Genomic DNA, 19,534 nt, shown 5'->3' on the forward strand with positions numbered 1-19,534 from the left:
CAACTTGATATTACTGTTTCTGTCATTCACAAAAAATATCGTGTTATGCCGTTGATATTCATGATGTTTCAGTTGGCCATCTGGACCCAGTTGTTCAAAGCGTGGATAATGCTATCCACTGAGTAAATCTCTATTCAGTGGATAGCGCTGTATGTTTTCTTAACACCTATCTGCTGGATAGTGAATTATTCGTTGGATAGCGTTATCCACCCTTTAAGAAACTTTACCCTGATAGTTTTTGTGTAGTTTTAACTACTTTAAAAGTCTTCATAGTGTTGTCGGAAACGAACACCACTTTATCAACTTTGCTGCCCCAGTTTACAGTCTGATCTTACAGGTAATTGTTATTTCGGGCGACATGACTTAAGTTTTTGGTACGCGACAAAAAATTTTGGGCGACACGATTAGCCATCTTAGGCGACATGACTCAGGGCGAGATATCCTTCGGGCGACTTGAATGGTTACTTCTCTAACCACGTGACCAAAAACAAACGAGGCCTCTGGGAACGAGAATGATGTGCCTGGGATTGTTGTTGCTTCGGTAAGTGGATGATTTGTGAAAGGTAGTGGAATTTCTGCTGTCATTTCGATCTCTAGATGGAACACGAATATCTTTCTCTGACAATATAGCAATGCTTTTTAAGTAACCAAGCTACATGTGATATAAAAACGATCATCCAGAGATGGGAACAAGTCGGCTGTGGCTGATCGATCGAGATGGACGAGTGTTCATATTTGATCTACGAGACAAGTCTTGGCGGCACGTCTCAACTCCTGGCCTTGGTTCAAGGAACTGTTTTAAGCGTGTTTCAGCAGTGGAGCAGTGTGCATGGGCAATCAGTGCCAGTCAACAACCTTATTTGTTTGTTCACGCAACTGAACTTCCCATCAGAGTGAAGGTAGAAACATATGAAAATCAGCGATGGGGAATTATTAATAAATGGTCGCAAAAATCGGTAAGATCGTCTTATAACTCGTTTCAAATCACTATTTTTCTAAGTTTACATGTTTAGGGGGGATGACTGAGACGTTTATCGTTTGTTTCTTAACATCTTTTGATGGATTTAAGTACAGATTAACTCTGCACTGTATACTTCCGGTATTTTAAGGAGACAGGAAGTGTCTGGGTTTATGCCTTCTGTTATCGGGTAAAAAGCGAACTGAGCAACTGCCTGTGATTTTTTGCATTCAGGCATCGTATGTATCGACATATTTCTCCAATTAAATTGATTTATACTTTATTTGATATTTGTTTTCTTTAAACTTTGCTTAAGATTCAACTCTTTAGTTACAACCCCTTCAATTATCAGATTCTACTGTACAAATAGTCCTTCCCATAAGATATCAGGCACTCACTGGTAGAGAAAAGATTTCAAGTGGTTATGTTAAGCCTTTGTGGAGTGTTTTGTAGACTAAGTGATTGTAATATATTTGTTCATGAATCTTGGCCAATTCCAGATGTTACCCACTGATCGATGGCCATGGAGCAGTAAAGATGGAAAGCAGTCTTTCCCGAAGGATTCGTTTCAGTTGCCATCAGTGGAATGGATATGGGAAGGAGACTGGTACATTGATCGTGGTCTTGATGGAGATAATGAGGTAATTAAATAATACAACAATTATCCAACACTATGTGCAGTTTTTAACATAAGAATTGAACATACATGTACATGAGGTTGTTACTGTATCTTAGATCCAAAATAAGCTGAACAACACATACAAATATTTAACAATGAAATAAATAAAATGATGTAATGTTAAATAAAGTTATTCTAAGTAAACTAAAGAGAGTAGAGCTACTTAAACTAGAATGAGAGAGACCACTTCCTCTATAACTATATATTAATAGTGGCAAATATGATAGATGTATGAGAGTGCACTATGATTCAGTGGTAAAAACCAAAACCAAAGTTATTACAATGCTTACCAGAAAAATGGGTAATATCACTAGAATCTACTTAAAACTCAAAGTGTAATTGATTTAACAGCTTAATATACAAAAAAATATGATTGATCAATTCACAGTTAGTTTAATTTTGAGTCAGAATGGCTAAAAAGGGTGGAATGAGGATATCTTTACCAATCACAGGGTAATACAGTAAAGTAAAAACATGACCATTCTGAATTACATTGTACTTTTGATGCTCGATATCTTGTCTTGTTGTTATCATTAATCTACTCATAGTATTATCATGTGTAAATTGATTTTTGTTTGTTATCGTAATTTTCTGCAAGGGTTGGGAATATGCTCTTGATTTCCCAAGAGCTTATCATCCTCAAGAGGGTAAAACATCTTGTGTAAGAAGGCGATTATGGTCAAGATACTACAGATTTGATGGCTATGACCACTGGATTAAGGTGACAATTACTTATCTTTTTAGGCCACATTGGAATGTCATGCAAGATACCAGTCACTTTAAAAGCCACTGATTGGCTGAAAGCCTGGCAGTGATTATACTTTCATGACCAGGAATACAAAACTTTTTTGTGATATCACCGCAAAAATGCTTTATTGAACTAAGTGACGTTTAAAGCCTTGTAAGCAGAAGTTAAATTGCACTCAGGCTGTGAAAAGTGAGTGTTATTGTTGTTAGCCATTCAAATATGTAATCAGTTCTGGTTGCATTTTCACTCTGGGATAAATTTAATGTTGAATGAGGTGTACATTTCAAGAGTTATAGACCTACATATGGCTGACAGATTAACCATTTTGATTTGATTTTTGATTAACCATTTTTTGCTTCCAAGTCTATTTTGATAGTCATGCACAAAGTGTGTCTTGTTTCTCCTAATCCTAAAGGTTTGTTTTATTGTGTATCATTAATTATATGTCTAACCTATTTGGAGATTTGACCTCCCTTGATTTCATCTATTTCAAGAAGAGCAGTGATGTTGTTATTTAAATTTTTCAGACTGTTTCTAATTGAATTTAGATTCAAACACAGATGTAGGTCGACCATAGTGAGACTTCTCATTTTCCTGTTTTTCCCTCCCTCTCTAGGTTCCTGGTTTAAGTGAAGACCCAGGAAAGGATCCCCTTCAAGACATTGCCATTGGTGGCACAGTTATTCCTGGAAGAGATCCCGGTTATTTGGCCGTGTGGGCTGTTACATTTCAGGGAAAGGTTTGAACTTACTGCTATCATTTTGTAACTTTCCAACCTTGTTGTTCTGTTGAAGAAAGAAGGTCAATCCTAACCCAGTGTCCCTTTATTTATTCTTTTGAAGTTCTTTTGGAAGGACCTGTAGGAGCTCAAACACTTCCTCTTTTTCAGTAATTTGTGCTTCATAATTGATCACAAGTTTAAAAGAGCTCAAGGCAAGAAGTCATAAGCATAAAGTTCAGGTTGTAATTAACATGTTCTTCCTTCTTTGTGCCTTTCAGTCTTAAAAAATTTTCTCTATGTGTTTCACCACAAAAATGTATAAAATTAAGTGTTTTCTGGATATACCTAAGAAAGGAGTGAAATCCACCAAACATATATTATTTGGAACTTATGGACTACTCTCAAATATTCACAGAAGTTTGCTCTCCTATTTTGCATGTGACATGACCTAAAGGTTATTTACCGTTCTGGAGTGTCTGAGAAATGTCCTGAAGGTGAAAAGTGGATAGAGGTTCCCCCACCCCAAGTCAGCATCACTCAGCTGTCTGTGAGCCCGTCAGGAGTGGTATGGGGAGTAACATGGCAAGGTGTGGCTGTGGTTCGCATTGGAGTCACATTCTATGAACCAACTGGTAAGAAGGGAGAGAATTATTTGAGGGCTTTCAGGAAATCTAATTCATTTGATGTAAGAGCAAGGAAAAAACTATTTTCTTGTCTTTCAAACAAAGATGTTGCACCAAACATATGTGAAATATAAAAGATTGACCAGAACTTAGCCAGAATAAGGGAGGAGAAAATTCCCACTGAATTATATCACAAGCATTCACAAACCATCAACTTTGCATAGACATCTAGATATCTTACTACAATAATTCCCCAACTATGCCCTCTGACAAAAATAAAACACAATTCACTTTTTGGGACAGAGAAAAGTTTATTAAGAATATGAACCAACAGTAAACAAAAGCCAATGATATGCCCTAATAAACCTCTCTGCCACCCTATGACATCACAAAAAAGCACCCAGGGTGGGAGGGTGGGTGGAAAGAAAAATGAAACAGTACACAATCTCTGATGAATGCTCAAAGTGAAAACTGACACGAAATGAAACACGAAACTCCTTGTGCCTTGTCCCTTTGAACACGAGCTTGTCCAAAAGGGGTAAATTATCAATAATTATTATGGTACAATCAACAGTCCCAAAGTCTGCTAGTTGTTGTTTTATTTTTCTGTCTCATTAGTCAATTTTGAATGCTTTACTGTACAACCTTAAGTTAATCATGAACTCTTTGATGTATTTGCACAGGGACAGCTTGGAAAAAAATTGTTCCCCCAGATGCATCACCAGAACTGGAACCATGTCATCTTTTACAAGTTTCTGCTGGATTGAACAGTCTGTGGGCCTTAACCAAAGATGGCCAGGTAAGCATTCAGTGACAGGATTGCTGGGGGATAGTGGTCCACTTGAATGATGTTCTCATAAACACATGTAGAGATGTGTACTTTTGATGTTAATCAGTTTGCTAATTTACCAAAAACTTATGACTTACAGTTTCTGCTTGTGCATCTTGTCATAATTCAGAATCTTCTTTTTTTAATTAATATTTCTCAACATCATGTCTCCAAATGTAGGAATGTAAGTGTTGCACAATAAATAAAGCCACTGTACATTCAATCCCAGACAACTGTACAAATGAAAACAGAAGTGGAAAATGTAGGAAAAACATTATTTTTGCCAACATATCATGTGCATCAGTTTTTGACAAGGGATTACCTTTGCCTCCACTAAAAATCACTACATAACAACCCAAGCCAACCACTTTACAAAAAAACCATTATCATCCATTGGTGGACAGTGATCCAATGTGATTATTTGTAATCTTAGTTTTAATGTAGTCACTCTTATTTGCTCAGTTCAGTCATGCTTATGTTTTGCCTCTCAGGTTTGGTTTAGGAAAGGCTTGTCAAGGGCAAGTGATGAAGAAACTGCTGTAATTGGGTCCAGATGGGTGCAAATGGTTGGAAATTTTTCTCTTATTACCATTGGTTTAAATGACCAGGTGGGTAATGGCTATCAGTGAGGAGCATGTCAATGTCTTGTGTAATCTGATATGGAGTTGTTATGTCAAAAAAGTATACATTTTGGGTTTACATAAATGATAACAAAGCTAGGATGCTATGAGTGATTTCATAGACTAGTCAGTGGGAGTTTACTGATCTCTATTTGTTATGTCAACAATGTAGAAATTTTGGGTTCACATAAACATTATCTAAGCTGGGATTCTATGAGTGATTTCATAGACTAGTTGATGTAGTGTAATGATCTTTATTCATGTTGATATAAAAACCCATAAACATGTTGTAAAGTTGGTAGAAAGAGAAAGTATATTATGCTGTTCAGATTGTTACTTTGCTTTTGAAATCAATTTGTCAAGTTTTATCTTTGTGCAACATTTTTAAAAGAGTTACCATGAATTACTGAAAAATTATTGTAGCTCTGAACCTACAAATGATTTTTAGAACTTTTAAAAACTACCAAAATTTCATGTCAAATACCTTTATGTCATTTTAAAACCATTGGTTCCCTTAAGTTTCGACAGATTTAGGACCAGTGACAGTAAAATCCATCACATACTCAATGTTGAAGACCTTCTTTTTTTAGGTCTTTGCTCTGAGTTCTCTGGGTGACCACATTTATTTTCGCACTGATGTGACGTCTGATGAACTGGTAGGAAGGACATGGAAGGTCGTGCACATGAGCAGACCCCTGATATCATGCAGCGAAGCCACCAGCCTGGATACAGTCAGCTCTGAAGGCATCAGCTCTGCTGAAAATAATGAAAGTAAGATTATAAGATTAGAACTGCTCATTATTTGTTGTCCGAAAACCAAAACCCTGGTTTTTACCAACAAGTGAGAACTCAAGGTACTTATTCGTCGTTAGTAGGATTTAATCTCGATTTTTATGCGGTGGATGCATCTCGTCAGTTTTATTACCAATGGAACTGAACATATAATATCACCTAATCTTGCCCTACAATGCGTTTGCCGTTTTGACCATGTTCTTTAGACTGAGCTCAGGAAGTGTGATGTTGTGATGTAAAGGTAGATTTACGCACTGCAACTGAGATTTTCCTTATTAAAGGTGTCTTCACTGAGTCTGATGACAGCTTCAGTCTCGCCAGTCCATCTAACCTACCGTCCAACATCGAGTTCTTGACTTGGCTGAGCAGTGGAGCTTGTGAAGTGGACTCTTCGATATTCACAGAGATAAGCGGCAGTCTGGTTTCCTCAGCCAGCAGCATGAATCTCATAAGTTTAAATAGCAGGAATGCCGCCTGGAGGAAGAGCATAATAAAACGACTGCGGGAAAGAGACGAAAAGGAAACAGGCCGCGACAACAAGTACGAGGAAGGTATCTCACAGGTCAGTGAAAGTTAAAAAAAAAAGCTGTGTTGAATGGTTTGATATTGAACTTGGTAAAGTGGAGTGGTAATATAGAGTGAATCGCTGAGTTGACGGCTTTTGTGTTTTCTTTGTCGTAACATTTCCTTCTTAAAACTCGTATTAGGGTGAATGGTGTAAAAAGGCTCGTTTCCAGATGTTGCTGGCAGCAGATTCCAATCTGTGGTACGAGTGTATGGTGAGACTCGACCTAGGATCCGAGGGACGGCCAGGAGCTTTGCATTGCTACTACGAGAAAAACTCTCAGTATGAAGAGATGCGGATTCCTTTGCGAGACATTAAGTGCGTTTGTACCATTCACAAAATGTCGCGGAATCACTGTTTCGCTGTTCACACGCCTCTAAGATCTCAAGAACGAAACCCTCTGGTGATCCATACCGGTTCCGAAAAGGACCTCATTGACTGGGTCACAACACTGTCCAGTGCTGCCTCACGGGTACATAACTGCGAGGGATCCGCTTCACCCAGGGCCATCTGGACCATATCTCTCTGCGGTGACGTTTTCTTTTGCGAGCCGCCTCCACCAGAAACCGAGATCCAACCAGCTCAATTATTTTGGCGGCAAGTTGGCGGTCATATGCGCAAAGTAGAAGCCGGCGTGATGGGGGTAGTGTGGGCAATTGGTTTTGATGGAGTGCCGTATTACTACTCTGGGGGATATGGCGGAGGTATTTTTAGTGGTTTTGACAGCAGTGTATCTGGAATTCATCAACAGGAGGATTATGACTGTCATTATATTTATGAGAATCAGAGATGGAACCCTTTGGAAGGATACTCCGATAGGTAAATCAGCTTGGTCTTTTTATCAACATCGGTTCTCAGTAAACGGTTCAGTCCCCCTTTGCGTTATGTTTCCTTTATTGTCTTATGCAGAATAATAGTTACACCATTTCAATATTTTTCATTTGTCTTGTGATCTCAATATTTCAATTTTCAACTTGTTACTGTGATGTCGATCACGGTCATTTTTCTTTACAATATCACCCCTAAATCAAACATTTAGGTCACGAGAATAAAGGGGAAATGATCACCAGCAAAACAAGCTCTTGATTGTTGAACAAATTTTCCCTGTCAGCACCTGAGGAAATGTGTAGAAATAGTATGGAGAACATGCCTTGCGATGTTACGGTGTATGGGGTTAATAAGTGAGAGGATTTTAACCGAGTCTCTGTAAGGTAAATCTGAGATCGGGTTACCTCTGTGACGGATACATCGCCATGTCTTTCTACGTAGACACTCGCTGCTGTAAGGTGGCATTACTTTCATTTGGCTTTATTGCTCGGCACTTACTCGGCAGGCGCCTTCCAAGTGACCGGTGGAACTGGAGTGATGAGAGCGGAGTGTATGAACGGACAAGGGAGGGGTACGTGCTTCCATCCAGTCAGTGGCAGTGGGCTGATGAACAATGGACAGTGGAGACAAAACCTAACATTACAGATAAAGATGGCTGGCAGTATGCTGTTGATTTTCCAAGGTTTGAATTTCTGTCATAGACGGTGAGGGAGGGTCGAGTGTTTCGCTTGAATTGTGATTGCTGAATACGATGATGGAATGAATGAATGAATGAATGTGTATTTATATACCGCACATATCACATACTGTCTCAAGGCGGTTTACAATTCTAATTGAGTGAGATCGAACGTCAGCTTGTAAAGGCGCCTCTGGCTGCCGCTATCAGTCCATATTTGATTCCACTCACCCACCCAGCCCATGCATGAAATGTACAATGAAACAAGAGATAGACCACCACACCGGGAACTACGCCCCCTACTCTTTTCGACAAGTGTGTGGGTTCTTTAACGTCCCCTGCTGACCATGTAACACTGAAGATGCAGGAGACGGGGCCTATGGTTTATAGTCCTTATCCGAGAAGACTTGAATGTCTAACCATTTGCTGGTACAATTACAAAGGCAGCACATTCTCCTCAGTTATTTTAAGACCCTGAGTGTTGGTCCGGTCTGGGGCTCGAACCCTCGACCTCCCGCACAGCAGACTGGCGCTCTACCAACTGAGCTAACCAGGCGGCGGTTTTTTTCATTTCATGGAAATCGTTCAGTACTTTTCCCACTGAATTGGGCGTCTTTATGCAAATCTCTTGTGCTATACATCGTTTTCTGTCCTTAAAACCACTTAAGATAGATAAACCAGTTGGGATATGAAAAAAGAAAACATTTCCTCTCCAAACAAATGTATAATATTCTAAACTGCTGTTTTTTACTGTGCCTGGAATGTGACCCCGCCTTTTTTCCTCTTCAGGACCTATCGCCGAGAGCGTGGCTGGAATGACTATGTGAGGCGGAGACGATGGAAAAGGTCTGAGTTGTGTTTTTGTTTGTTTGTTTTCCTTTCCTTTTTTTTGTGGCTTCCTTTTTAAAATGTTTTCTTTTTTCATAAATGTATTCGTTTGTAAAACTTCAACCGCAGCTATCACGTGGATGCTCAGCCTCAAAAATCACAGATCGATTTAAGTACGACTTATCTTATGGAGGCTTGAGACTGAACGGAATTTACACACAATGAAGATATTGTTATCGGTTACCACTATTATAATTACAGTTATAATTATGATGATGGTGATTGTTATTATTACAATCATCGGAATTATTTTCACTGCAGTCGAACCTGTATTACGTGGCACTGTATTAAGCGGTCGGTTTTCAAACTCCCGAATTTGTTTCCCATTACTCACAGTAATTTTCATCTCTATTGAGCGTTCACCTCTATCAAGCGGTTGTGGTCCCTACGGCCTGTTGTATTGTCCTCCGCCTGCATTGAACGGTCACTTAAAGCAGATCAACTCAAATAGAACTAATAATAATTTTTTAAGTAAAATTTAATCCATTTTTATTTGCCGAAATCACTGTTTGTAGTACTTTTGGGCGAATGTACGGGTTTGAATGTTTTATCATGAACGTCATCATCATCACCATCATATTATTGGCATTATCTCTGTACATGTTATCATTATAACTTTTAATTTGTCGTTGCTGCAGGTTTTGGGTGAGGCGGGGTATTCGTAACTGATTAGTAAGGAAAAGGCTTTCTACTGTGTCTCGTTGAATCAACATCAGATAGTTATCTTTCTTTTAACCGAAGACGATGTAAACTGACTACTACTGGGCCATGGATTCAAGTGACGCCTCAAGTCAGACTACGTGACGTATCAATTCAATCTGATTTACTGAATGGCTCCATAGCATTATGGACGGTTGGGACAAAAGGTGATGTTTTGTATCGACATGGGGTAGCCGAGGATTGTCCGCAGGTAAATTAGATTACAATTTATAAACGTGGCTCATATCATAGGATTTACCAAGTATATGTAACAAGATGAATTTTGCCAACGGCATTGCTTCTGCAGTGGTGACTGGTAAAAGTCAAAGTTTCTTTGGTTCGGTCCATTTGGCCATAGTAGGTAATTGAGCATATTTTCGATTCTTATCACGTCCAGGATGTCGATATTGTGGACAAGTCCATTTGCAGGATAAACCACTATCCTGCACATAAATCAAACTATAGGCTTAATCGAAACTTTAACAAAATTCTCGAAAGCGATTGGTTATCACCAGCCCGATTTGAGCACCAATCGGACAGTGTAGGCGTCATGCTTGTAATTGGCCAATGTAATAGGACAGTTAACACAGCATGCTTGTGTACGAGGACAGTACGCGTCATGTGCGCGCGCTGTTGTCGCGCAATACGCCTAGGTAATTGTTGCTTTTTTTAGGAAAACGTAGAAGCGAAGTCTAGTTTCTTTCTCAAATTTTGTCATAGTTTTGATTAATTGGTAACAGGACTTCGTGTCGTCAAATTCTGTTCGTAATCATTCTCGTGATTAACAAATCGGACTCCCGCTTCGCGTTCGTCCGATTTTGTCAGTCACTCGTATGATTATTAATAACCCGCCGCTGTTCGAAAAATAAGCGTACGCGTCTCTCCGATTCGAGAAAGCGATGGAAATAGCGGGAAACGCTTTTCTAACGATCAGATCATCTCTATGATCAAAGAAACGGTCAACAATGATTAGTAAAAGCAATGATATTTTTTGCATTGATATATTTAAGGTGTCTTGGAATTCATCTTTTGCATTCTTCTGTCTCTTTTTAGTTCGAACGCGGATTCTTACATCTGTCGTTACGGTATCTTATCAGAATGAGATGATTTGTTGGTCAATGCGGAAATCGTCTAATATACTTTCTGATTTCTAAATTGAAGTCAAAACGACAACCAGGGAGAACGTTCGCCAAAGAAATCGCTATTTGAAAGCATAATTTGACCTGCAGGCGTCTGGCCAATAAGTGACAATATTAAAAATTTAAATTCTGAATTCGTTTAATGCAAAATTACAGATCCATGGGATTTGAACCAATTAGCCCCGTGATACCGGTACAATTCTCTGCCAACTGAGCCACAATGAAGCCACACATCGAGAGCCAGCTCATTTGTGAGCGTTAATTATCTGTTTAGTTCGACAGTAAGATGTTGTGCCCAAGATAGTCGAGATGGAATTCACAGCATGTTGTAGATGGGAAGTGTACTTCTGTTTAATTTGGTTTTGTACCAAAATAGTGAAATATGACCCCAGCTAAGCATTCCGTGCTCTTTGAACGCCAAAAAAATCATCATTTTAAAAACAAATCTTCGTAGATTATATTACTCAAGGCAACTTACGCTGTGAGCCGATAGCTAAAGGGAGAAGGTACACTCAGGGAATTGAGGGCTTTCAAGTACATGCCTGATTATTATTTTCCACCTGAAGAAATAATTTTTTTGTATGAAATGTGGTCCCGTTGTTTATAAGCCTTGTCTTCGTTGTTAATTATCAGACTCAGCAGTCTGCTTAAAGAGAAATGAAAATTCAGTAGTAACTTCAAATTTTTCAAATAGTAAAACGAATTGAACGTAATACTTTCTTACGCAAAGTTTCACAGTCAAGTTAGCTGTTTGGTTTATTGCAGCAGATAATTCTTACGAGGTTATCTTTACTTTATGTTTTTTAGGTATTTCTCAAGATTGTTTTTATCTCGTTATTTTATTCATGCACCCTCCAAGGAATGGTAAAAATTGAAGTTGATTTTTGTCAGCACTCAATTATAGGCTCGTGTGCAAGGTGATAGCATTAAAACAACGTTTTCATGTAGTCATTTGGTTCAGTCATGCTCCACTGATTGAAAGTACTACATAGGTTAAGTTAGAAATAATAGCAACTTTAACTGAGATAATTGCTGAAAAGCCAAGCTGGGGTAGTGTCATGTACGATAATTGGTTTTAACGGGGATAAAACGAGTTTTTGGCAGGTGGTGGTATCAGTAGATATCTGGTATGAGCTATTTTCTTTAAAATGTTCTGAATACTGTATTGATTTGTTATCTCGTTTATTTTCTTTGGATCATGCTTTGAGGAAACCAAAAACAATAGTTCCAAGGGGCAAGATGTTTCGTTTATTATCTCTCTCGGAGTGTTTTGAGAAAAGAACTCATTTCTTCTGTTGAGCGTATAATCAATATGTAAAGCTTCCACCAATGTTTTCAATAAATATGTAAACGGTTCAGTTACTAGGAATCGTAAACGTGGACTGCGTAAAATTGTTCGTAATGATGAATAAGACCAGTCGTAATGTCACCTACAGCTGTGATATCGCCGCCGTTATTACGTTGTTAACAAACTTGTAAAAAGCTGAACAGTTATCTTGAAGTAACTTCAACCATTCTACCATTCTACCATTCTACCATTTTTGCTTTATCTTCGGTGGATGAAAGGAGTGAGTCAAACTTCGCTGCCAAAGTAATTTACATTCTCGAAGTTTTTCTGTTTTAAATTAAAAGCTGTAAAGATGAAGTTGGCGCTTTTCTCGCGCAAAACAAATAGGACAAATCTAACAAGGTTGTGTTAGTTAAGACGTCGGAAATTCTTTCCTTTGCGACTTCTGTTGTTTCTGATGATCCCTGCGGTAGGATTAAAATAAACGTAGTTTTGTGCCAGATTATTTAGGTGTGTTTGGTTTATGATATTAAGGAGCAAATTTACATACTGCCGTAGGGCTGCTTAGCATTGTATTGTAAACGACACTTCAAACAGTACACATCACCAAATGCAACAAAATTTACACGACAGTTTTGATGAGGTGGTGTTTAAGATAGATTCAAAAGTACTCAGAAATTTATGATTTTCTCAGCACTTGTGTAATTCAAACGAAAACGAGCGAATCGTCAGCCATAAATTTGGTTTAAAACTGGATCTAGAAGTTAAGTGACACGACACTACTTTATTTTACTTGATAACGTCAAGAGACGGACATGAACTCATCGACTTCTGAACACATCAAACCATCTTTGAACATGAAACAATGCCCTGATTTAGATGATATTTCTCGCAGCACCATCTTTGTTCCATCTCTGATCTTGAATTCTGTTGCGAATCTCATTTTGCTTTTTGGTGCGTTGTTTGGTAACTTGCTGATCTTGTGGGCTATTCGCGGAGTTTCCTCGATTCATCCACCATCGCGAACTATGTTCTGTTCATTAGCAGCCAGCGATCTTTTTGTCGGCCTACTGGTAGAACCCTTCAACTTGATGTACATGATTACCTCTGCAACGGGTAACGCAGCACTCTGCTCCAGCGTGTTACCTTACTTGGATGTAATTGGGTTCACATTGAGCGGTATATCTCTTTTGACGACCGCAGAGATCAGCGTTGATCGGTTGTTGGCGCTTCGATTGAGGATTAGGTACCGAGAGGTCGTTTCTCTTTACCGTGCTCGCGTTGTTGTTGCAGTAACGTGGCTTACATGTTGCATAGCTGGGACATCAAGTGTGTGGAGCCGAAAGACATTTATGATCATGCAAATAGTTGGTGTGTTTGTCACTATCATGGTTTCGTCGTACAGCTACACCTCCATTCACAGAATTCTTTGCCAGGTAAGCAATCGACGGCAAGAAAGGACGATTGCCTGGGATCAAACGAGCACAAGTACAGTTAGCACTGTAAGTGGCTCGGCGTTGAGTATAAGGCGATACAGGAAAACTGTCAGCACTGCTTTGTGGGTTTACTGTGCTCTATTGATCTGCTCCTTTCCTTATATGATTGTTGCAGCTCTTTGGGCGGTTTTCGGTGGCAATGAAGCCATAATAATCGCTCATTCTTACATGATAACACTGCTTTATTTTAACTCAGCGCTGAATCCGGTCTTGTACTGTTGGAAAATCAAGGACGTTAAACAAGCTGTTAGAGAAACTCTATGCAGTCTTAGCTGCAAGTAATATACAATTTATATCAACTGCAGGTAAATTTTCTGCATGTATTTTTTTCTCTGACAGAACCAATTAGGTTTTTTTTCCTTCAATAATTGTAATAGCTAAATGAATTCAAATTCTGTCGTTTGTATAAAACTCCGTTGTTTGCGTGCTTCAACATTACACGAAACTTCGGGAAAAATCGAGCTCAAGATACTGACTTTCTAACAGCTAAGTTTCCTATTACAATTTTCAAGAGCTTCGTCTTGAACTGAAACCTGAATGATAAATTTTAAGGTAAATTTGTTTTAACATCGTGAAGTTTTTTTTAATGTCTATTTTCTGTTATTTGACATGTTTCAGTTCTTTTTACGATTATGAATGCCAACATTTCTTTAAAAAAATATCTTTAAGTTTTCATAGGCGACAGATCTTGTCTTGCATTCGCAAATATATTTATTTTCTTTTCACAATTGAGTTGATATGTAATGAAAAGTTTCATACAGAAATCTCGCTAATTTTTATCAATATCTGGTAGAAAGAGAGAAAATGAGTTTTAGAGACATTCTGGCCCTACAGTTGTGTTGTATTACCTATTTCAACCCAAGACTTGTAAATGACCAAAGTAATGGAATATATATATTATTAAAAATCCAAAAAGGTGAATTCTTCTCGAAAGGACCAGGAAAGATTATTCCCTGAGGCAAGGAAGTAGTTTATCTTCAGTTTGTATTAGAAAAAGCCATTATCAATGGATTGTATAGTACATCACGCCGTAGGAAAGCGGCAGTTTTTTTGTATTTTTTTTTTCAGATAATTAAACGAAACATTTCTTGTAAACATGTCCTTATCCGGTTATCCGTAACTAAAATCAAGGCCATTAAGCTAAGTATTGACATCGACTTTTATAGGTGTCTGCCTTCTGTTTGTCACATTTTTTTCTGCCATTAAAGTTGTGAGCAAATGTTATGTGTACCGGAGGTAAGAGTACAATACCGTGAGACGCCGAACAGTAATAACTGCCTGTCATTAGTTATGAAGGCGATATGAAAATGTCATGTTGTAAGTGAGGAAAACTCATAATAATTGTATAAATCTTATGTGAGTTAAAGACATTGCGTGGAATAAAAGACTTCCAAGCGTGCGGCTCTGTCGTGAATTGATTTATTGGAATGAAAAAGCTACCCAACGGGATATGAATTTTAAAAAATGTATTTTTTTGTTTAAATAAAACTGACACCATGTTTTGTCACCTGCAAAAACAGATGTAAGATAGAAGTGGTCAGTTTATCCCAACATTTATATTGTCAAGATGCTTTGCGGCAGTTTTTCCTTCCCGAAAATCAGAGGCCTACTTTCGTCTTTCCAAATGCATGGTAGTCATAATGCATCGAAGTAGAAGGATGCTCATCTCAATGATGAGTACTTCAATTGGCCACTATCTTCGAATGAAAGTTTTTTTTTCCACAGGGTTCTTCTTGGGAGCACATTTTAACGGACCTGCCAATTGTCAGTATCTCCGTGGGAAGTAAGAGACGCGTGTGGGTTATAGCTGAGAATGGTACGGCTTACTTCAGGGCAGGCTTTGGAGAAAATAAGATCATAGGTATGGATTGCAACATGAAGGAAAAATCAAGCCATTTACCAGCTGGTTAAATCAAAATTCTCCCATAATATCGTGAAATTCTGTTTTACTTATGCAAAACCGCTTTCAAATATTTTCAATATTAACCACATTTGATCCAGTAATATCTAACGAGAAGATTACTATTTATTTTAAATGTGTTGAGGTAACTCTCAGCATTTAATTATATTAGATGTTTATAGTAAACAAATTTTCACACCAACAGCTGTTATACTTACATTGTCTAGATCGAGTAATTCAAGTAGAATATTGGTTTTCTTTGGTCTCACGGGACAAGTTGGCGTGAGCCGAATTATAAGTAGCTGTTTGTGGTCATGTAGCTGTAGCACTTTCCCGGCTATTCAACGAGATGAAGTTTGAAATTTAGTATTATTAGTTAGAATCTGTTGGTTGTGTTGTAAGACTTTGTTCAAGGGCACTCATCATAGCATTTGGTTGTTCTTTCTTCAGGTAGCAGATGGTTCCACATAAGTGAAAGGCCTCCCCATTTGTATCAAGTATCCGCCGGAAAGACATCAGTATGGACTCGTGAGAAGGATGGTTAGACACGTTTTATCAGCGGGTCCTTTCTTAGTGCGTTAAATTAAGTGCGTGAGAGCCTTCTACTCTGATAGACTCGAGCGTTACAAAACTGTTATTACTTGTGTTGTATTACTCTACGTCAATTATTTTACAAGTAGAGTGGGACTAGCACGATATTGAGCTATCCTGGGAGGACAAGATAAAAAGCCGAAGAAAAGAAGCCAAAGTTCTATGAATTTTCTTTACTTTCGGTCGAAGAAGCAGTCTTAATTTACGTTTCGTTTAATTGAAGATAAGCTCTGTGGAAACAACATGAGTTGAAGAAGTGCATTTGACCTACACTGTAACCATCCATTTGAGATTAACCCTATATGAATTTACTTTTATTCCATTTTGATACACCTTTCCGAGAGAGTTGTTCCAATTTTCTACGACCGTAATTATATGATAGCAAGAGCCCATGGTAATAGACCCCTAGTAATAAGCTCACTTTTATAAAGCGTAGGATTAGCCGGTGAAAATGCTTTAAAAACCCTCATTAGGAGTTGCAAGGTGTCAACTCTCGTTATCAGATAGCTTCTATTTTCTGTTGTTCTTCTCATTAATTAATTTTTATGACAAGGTTCTTAACCATATAACAACTTTAATAGAAACCTTCCTCCGACGTACATAGAGTGCCAAATCTAACCCTTGTTTATTGACTGCTGGCACGTAATGGCCTTGATCTAGCTCTTGATATCTTCTACAGTGCTGCTGTCGAAATTCTAAGTAAGGCTTGACTAATCGTAACCTTTCTCATAGCGCGTTGTCCATTGAATCAACCTCTACGTTAGAATAAATTAAAAACTGTATCAACGCCAATACACAGTTTGACTTCACTCTTTAGGTACGTGTTGGTATCGACAGAATATCACCGACACCTACCCAGAAGGCACTACATGGAAGTCACAGAAGTTTCGCGTGACAGCACTTTCTGTCGGAGCAGACAACCAGGTACATAGCAAAGTCGATAAATCACACCAATACCTCCAGAGTAATTAAATATAAACACTGAGTATTTATTTACTGATCTCTCTATATCTGAATAATTGTGTATCAGCTATTTACATTCATTTTATCATTTTGATGGTGTGATTATTTCCTTTAAGGTCTGGATGATCAACCGCAACTCTATTGAGCATCGCTTTAGAGTGACACCAACTGACCCTCTTGGGAAGGGATGGGAAGTTGTTTTATCAGTAAGTTTATTGTTGATGAAGAATGAAAGGTTAGGTGTTTTCGAGATGGTTGGAGTTGTTTCCTAACACGCCTTGTTTCATGTATTTGAAACTGATTCATCTCATTGTCAAGCGTCCTCTTGTTCTCTTCTTTAAATTCTGGTTTTGAATTTTAAAGCATGAGTCTTTCCAATTGCGTTCAAAGACTCCGACTAATTTATGGGTCGCCAGGTCAGGAGAAGTACTAGTAAGTTATTCTGGTTACGTTTGTTCACTTTGTGATCCTTCACTGTCCAAAGAAGAAAAGCTTGGAGGGGTTTGGAGAACAAAGTAAGCCTTATGCAAATGAGAAAATTTACTTGTCCTTAACTACACTTCAAGAATTCAGAGCGGCATTTTTTGCTGTAGGACTGCTGGCGGTGGATCAGTGTTAGGGGTGCCAGTGGAACCTCTGACGATGTAGACGAGGGAGACGATGTTCTTGAGGGAGCCGAACTTCTTAGCACGCAACCCAACAGCTTGTTAACGAAGCTTGATCTCAGTGAGGTTGATATTTACAGTATGTACGGTCAAAAGGACGCCATTTTAACGCCTGACAGCGAGGATGACGATGGATAGTGAAAAGAAAAAAGGGAAGAAAGACGGAGAAACCTAAACCAAGAAGCCATTTTTAGTTTCGTTAGGAAGGTCTGCAAGTTTTGCTTAGTGAGAAGTATGTTGATAGTGCCACCCTTGGGCTACGCTTGTAATAGGGGTGGAAAAAGAAAACAGGACTAGCGTTTCGCAACAACATAGTGGATCAGGCCCTGGTTGTTCGTAGGTTGGATAACGTTATCCACTGAATAAAACTCTATCCGGTGGATAACGCTATACGATTTGCTATCACTTATCCGCTAGATAAGTATTTAACCGTTGGATAGCGTTATTCGCCCTTTATACAACTGGGCTCTGCTATTATTACGGGGTATTTGAATCACTACTTCCATAACATTGGGAAAGGGAAGAGGTGTCATTGTTGTTTAGTATAGTTGGGTATAGTTGGTTAACTAGGAAAGGTCACCTTTTTCAGTATGGCTTTGTCTTTTCTGTTAGAGGTGAACGCAAGATGTGTAAGTAGTTTGGATTCTGCTCTTTTTTTTATGTATGAGATTGGATCGATAGGAGACTGTTACTGTCCAGTGGTTTCTCAAGGTTCGACGTTGGTACATTTGTATCTCAGGTTCATTGGAAAGTCCTTTGCTTTACACGTCGGTAGAGGAATTTTATTTTATAACTAACGCGCGCCTCAAGGATTAAGCTGACAAATGTTTCCGAATTATTTAGGCTAATGTTAAATTGAAGCCGGAGATGATCGGATGCAAACTCTCAGTAGCGCTGTTTTAGTTCTTCAAGGAACATTTTCGATACTTATTTAGATTTTTGTTATCATTTGCGTTGTTGCCTAGTGAACTTTCGGAGTCATGAGTAAATCCGAGGGTACTTTCTTTGAGCGAAATCCCAGATATGGATAATCATGTTAAAATTAATTTAATCACAAACAGGCTATTGATAAACCAAATGAAAATATTTTCGGAGTAGGTATTTTTATAAATTTATAGAATATAAACATACGTACAGGCATGATCCTCCTCATATGAGCTACATCAGGCAATCCCAATAAAAAGCCTGAAAAAAGCCGTTAAAATATGAATTTTTTTCAGGCTTCTTTTTTGCATTGTTGATGTTTTGTTCACTTGCGAGGACCATTCGTGCACTTAGATTTCATCCGTAGGTCAAAATGAAATTTACTGCATTAAAGTTATTTTGTAAGGAATATATTCAGGTCCAAAAACACGCTTTCACTGATTGCTCGTTAAATAAAAATAGTTCTAGCTATGGCTTAATTTGGCGGGAAATAATGCTCTTTACTTTGTCTCGGATAATTATATGTTACTCAAAGTGGACAGCTTCCTTGAACCTCGCTCTCGGGAAACTTCTCGTTTTGCAGGACAGATCCATACTCCGAAGACAACCATTCAAACAATTTTCACACCAAAACGGAGGCTCTTGTTCACTTTTGGGTCAACTTCTTTTTCCAATCGGAGATGTCGAGGAAAATGTATTTTTTAACTATAAGAGTGTTATTAATTTTCAATGAAGCTGTTATTCTAATAAAGGAACAAAGTTTATTTGTTCTAACTTGACCCGTTAAGTTACTGGGAGCTCCGGGATCGATCTCGAACTGTTCGGGTTATTTGGCTTTTACTTCGGAGATAGTTTTCCTGTCATTTTTTATCTTTATTTTATATTTCTCAAAGTTATCCCAAATCAAACCAACGGAAGGAAAGCATCATTTGAACTGAAGAC

At 38.3% G+C, this 19,534-nt stretch overlaps 1 protein-coding gene across 5 annotated transcripts; it reads left to right on the forward strand.

The window, feature by feature from the left end:
• Positions 1–489: 489 nt before the first annotated feature.
• On the forward strand, positions 490–19,366 carry LOC113682114 (tectonin beta-propeller repeat-containing protein 1). 5 transcript variants are annotated; one of them, XM_027199268.2, is made up of 19 exons: positions 490–541; positions 645–956; positions 1,459–1,599; positions 2,236–2,358; positions 3,002–3,124; positions 3,561–3,738; positions 4,413–4,528; positions 5,050–5,166; positions 5,769–5,949; positions 6,252–6,532; positions 6,678–7,354; positions 7,869–8,045; positions 8,829–8,885; positions 9,669–9,837; positions 15,275–15,410; positions 15,900–15,989; positions 16,858–16,964; positions 17,120–17,209; positions 17,597–19,366. In XM_027199268.2, exons 2-19 carry the CDS (start codon positions 684–686, stop codon positions 17,804–17,806), a joined length of 3,246 nt encoding a protein of 1,081 aa, XP_027055069.2. In that variant the 5' UTR covers positions 490–541; positions 645–683; the 3' UTR covers positions 17,807–19,366. The 5 variants fall into 5 exon arrangements, 3 of the variants coding, with proteins under 3 accessions (XP_027055069.2, XP_027055068.2, XP_089041332.1); XR_003447244.2 differs by having other exon boundaries at positions 490–956; positions 15,900–16,036; XR_016180518.1 differs by having other exon boundaries at positions 490–956; positions 11,573–15,410; positions 15,900–16,036; positions 17,597–17,763.
• The last annotated feature ends 168 nt before the right edge of the window (positions 19,367–19,534 follow it).

The sequence above is a fragment of the Pocillopora damicornis genome, chromosome 10, assembly GCF_964200805.1.
Source record: "Pocillopora damicornis chromosome 10, jaPocDami1.2, whole genome shotgun sequence".
Taxonomy (NCBI): Eukaryota; Metazoa; Cnidaria; class Anthozoa; order Scleractinia; family Pocilloporidae; genus Pocillopora; species Pocillopora damicornis.

Coding starts and splice junctions, on each gene's coding strand:
- LOC113682114 (XM_027199267.2), top strand. CDS start 684: ATGGGAACAAGTCGGCTGTGGCTGATCGATCGAGATGGACGAGTGTTC. Junction 4,529..5,049: donor CCTTAACCAAAGATGGCCAG/GTAAGCATTCAG, acceptor TTTGCCTCTCAG/GTTTGGTTTAGGAAAGGCTT. Junction 8,046..8,828: donor TATGCTGTTGATTTTCCAAG/GTTTGAATTTCT, acceptor TTTCCTCTTCAG/GACCTATCGCCGAGAGCGTG.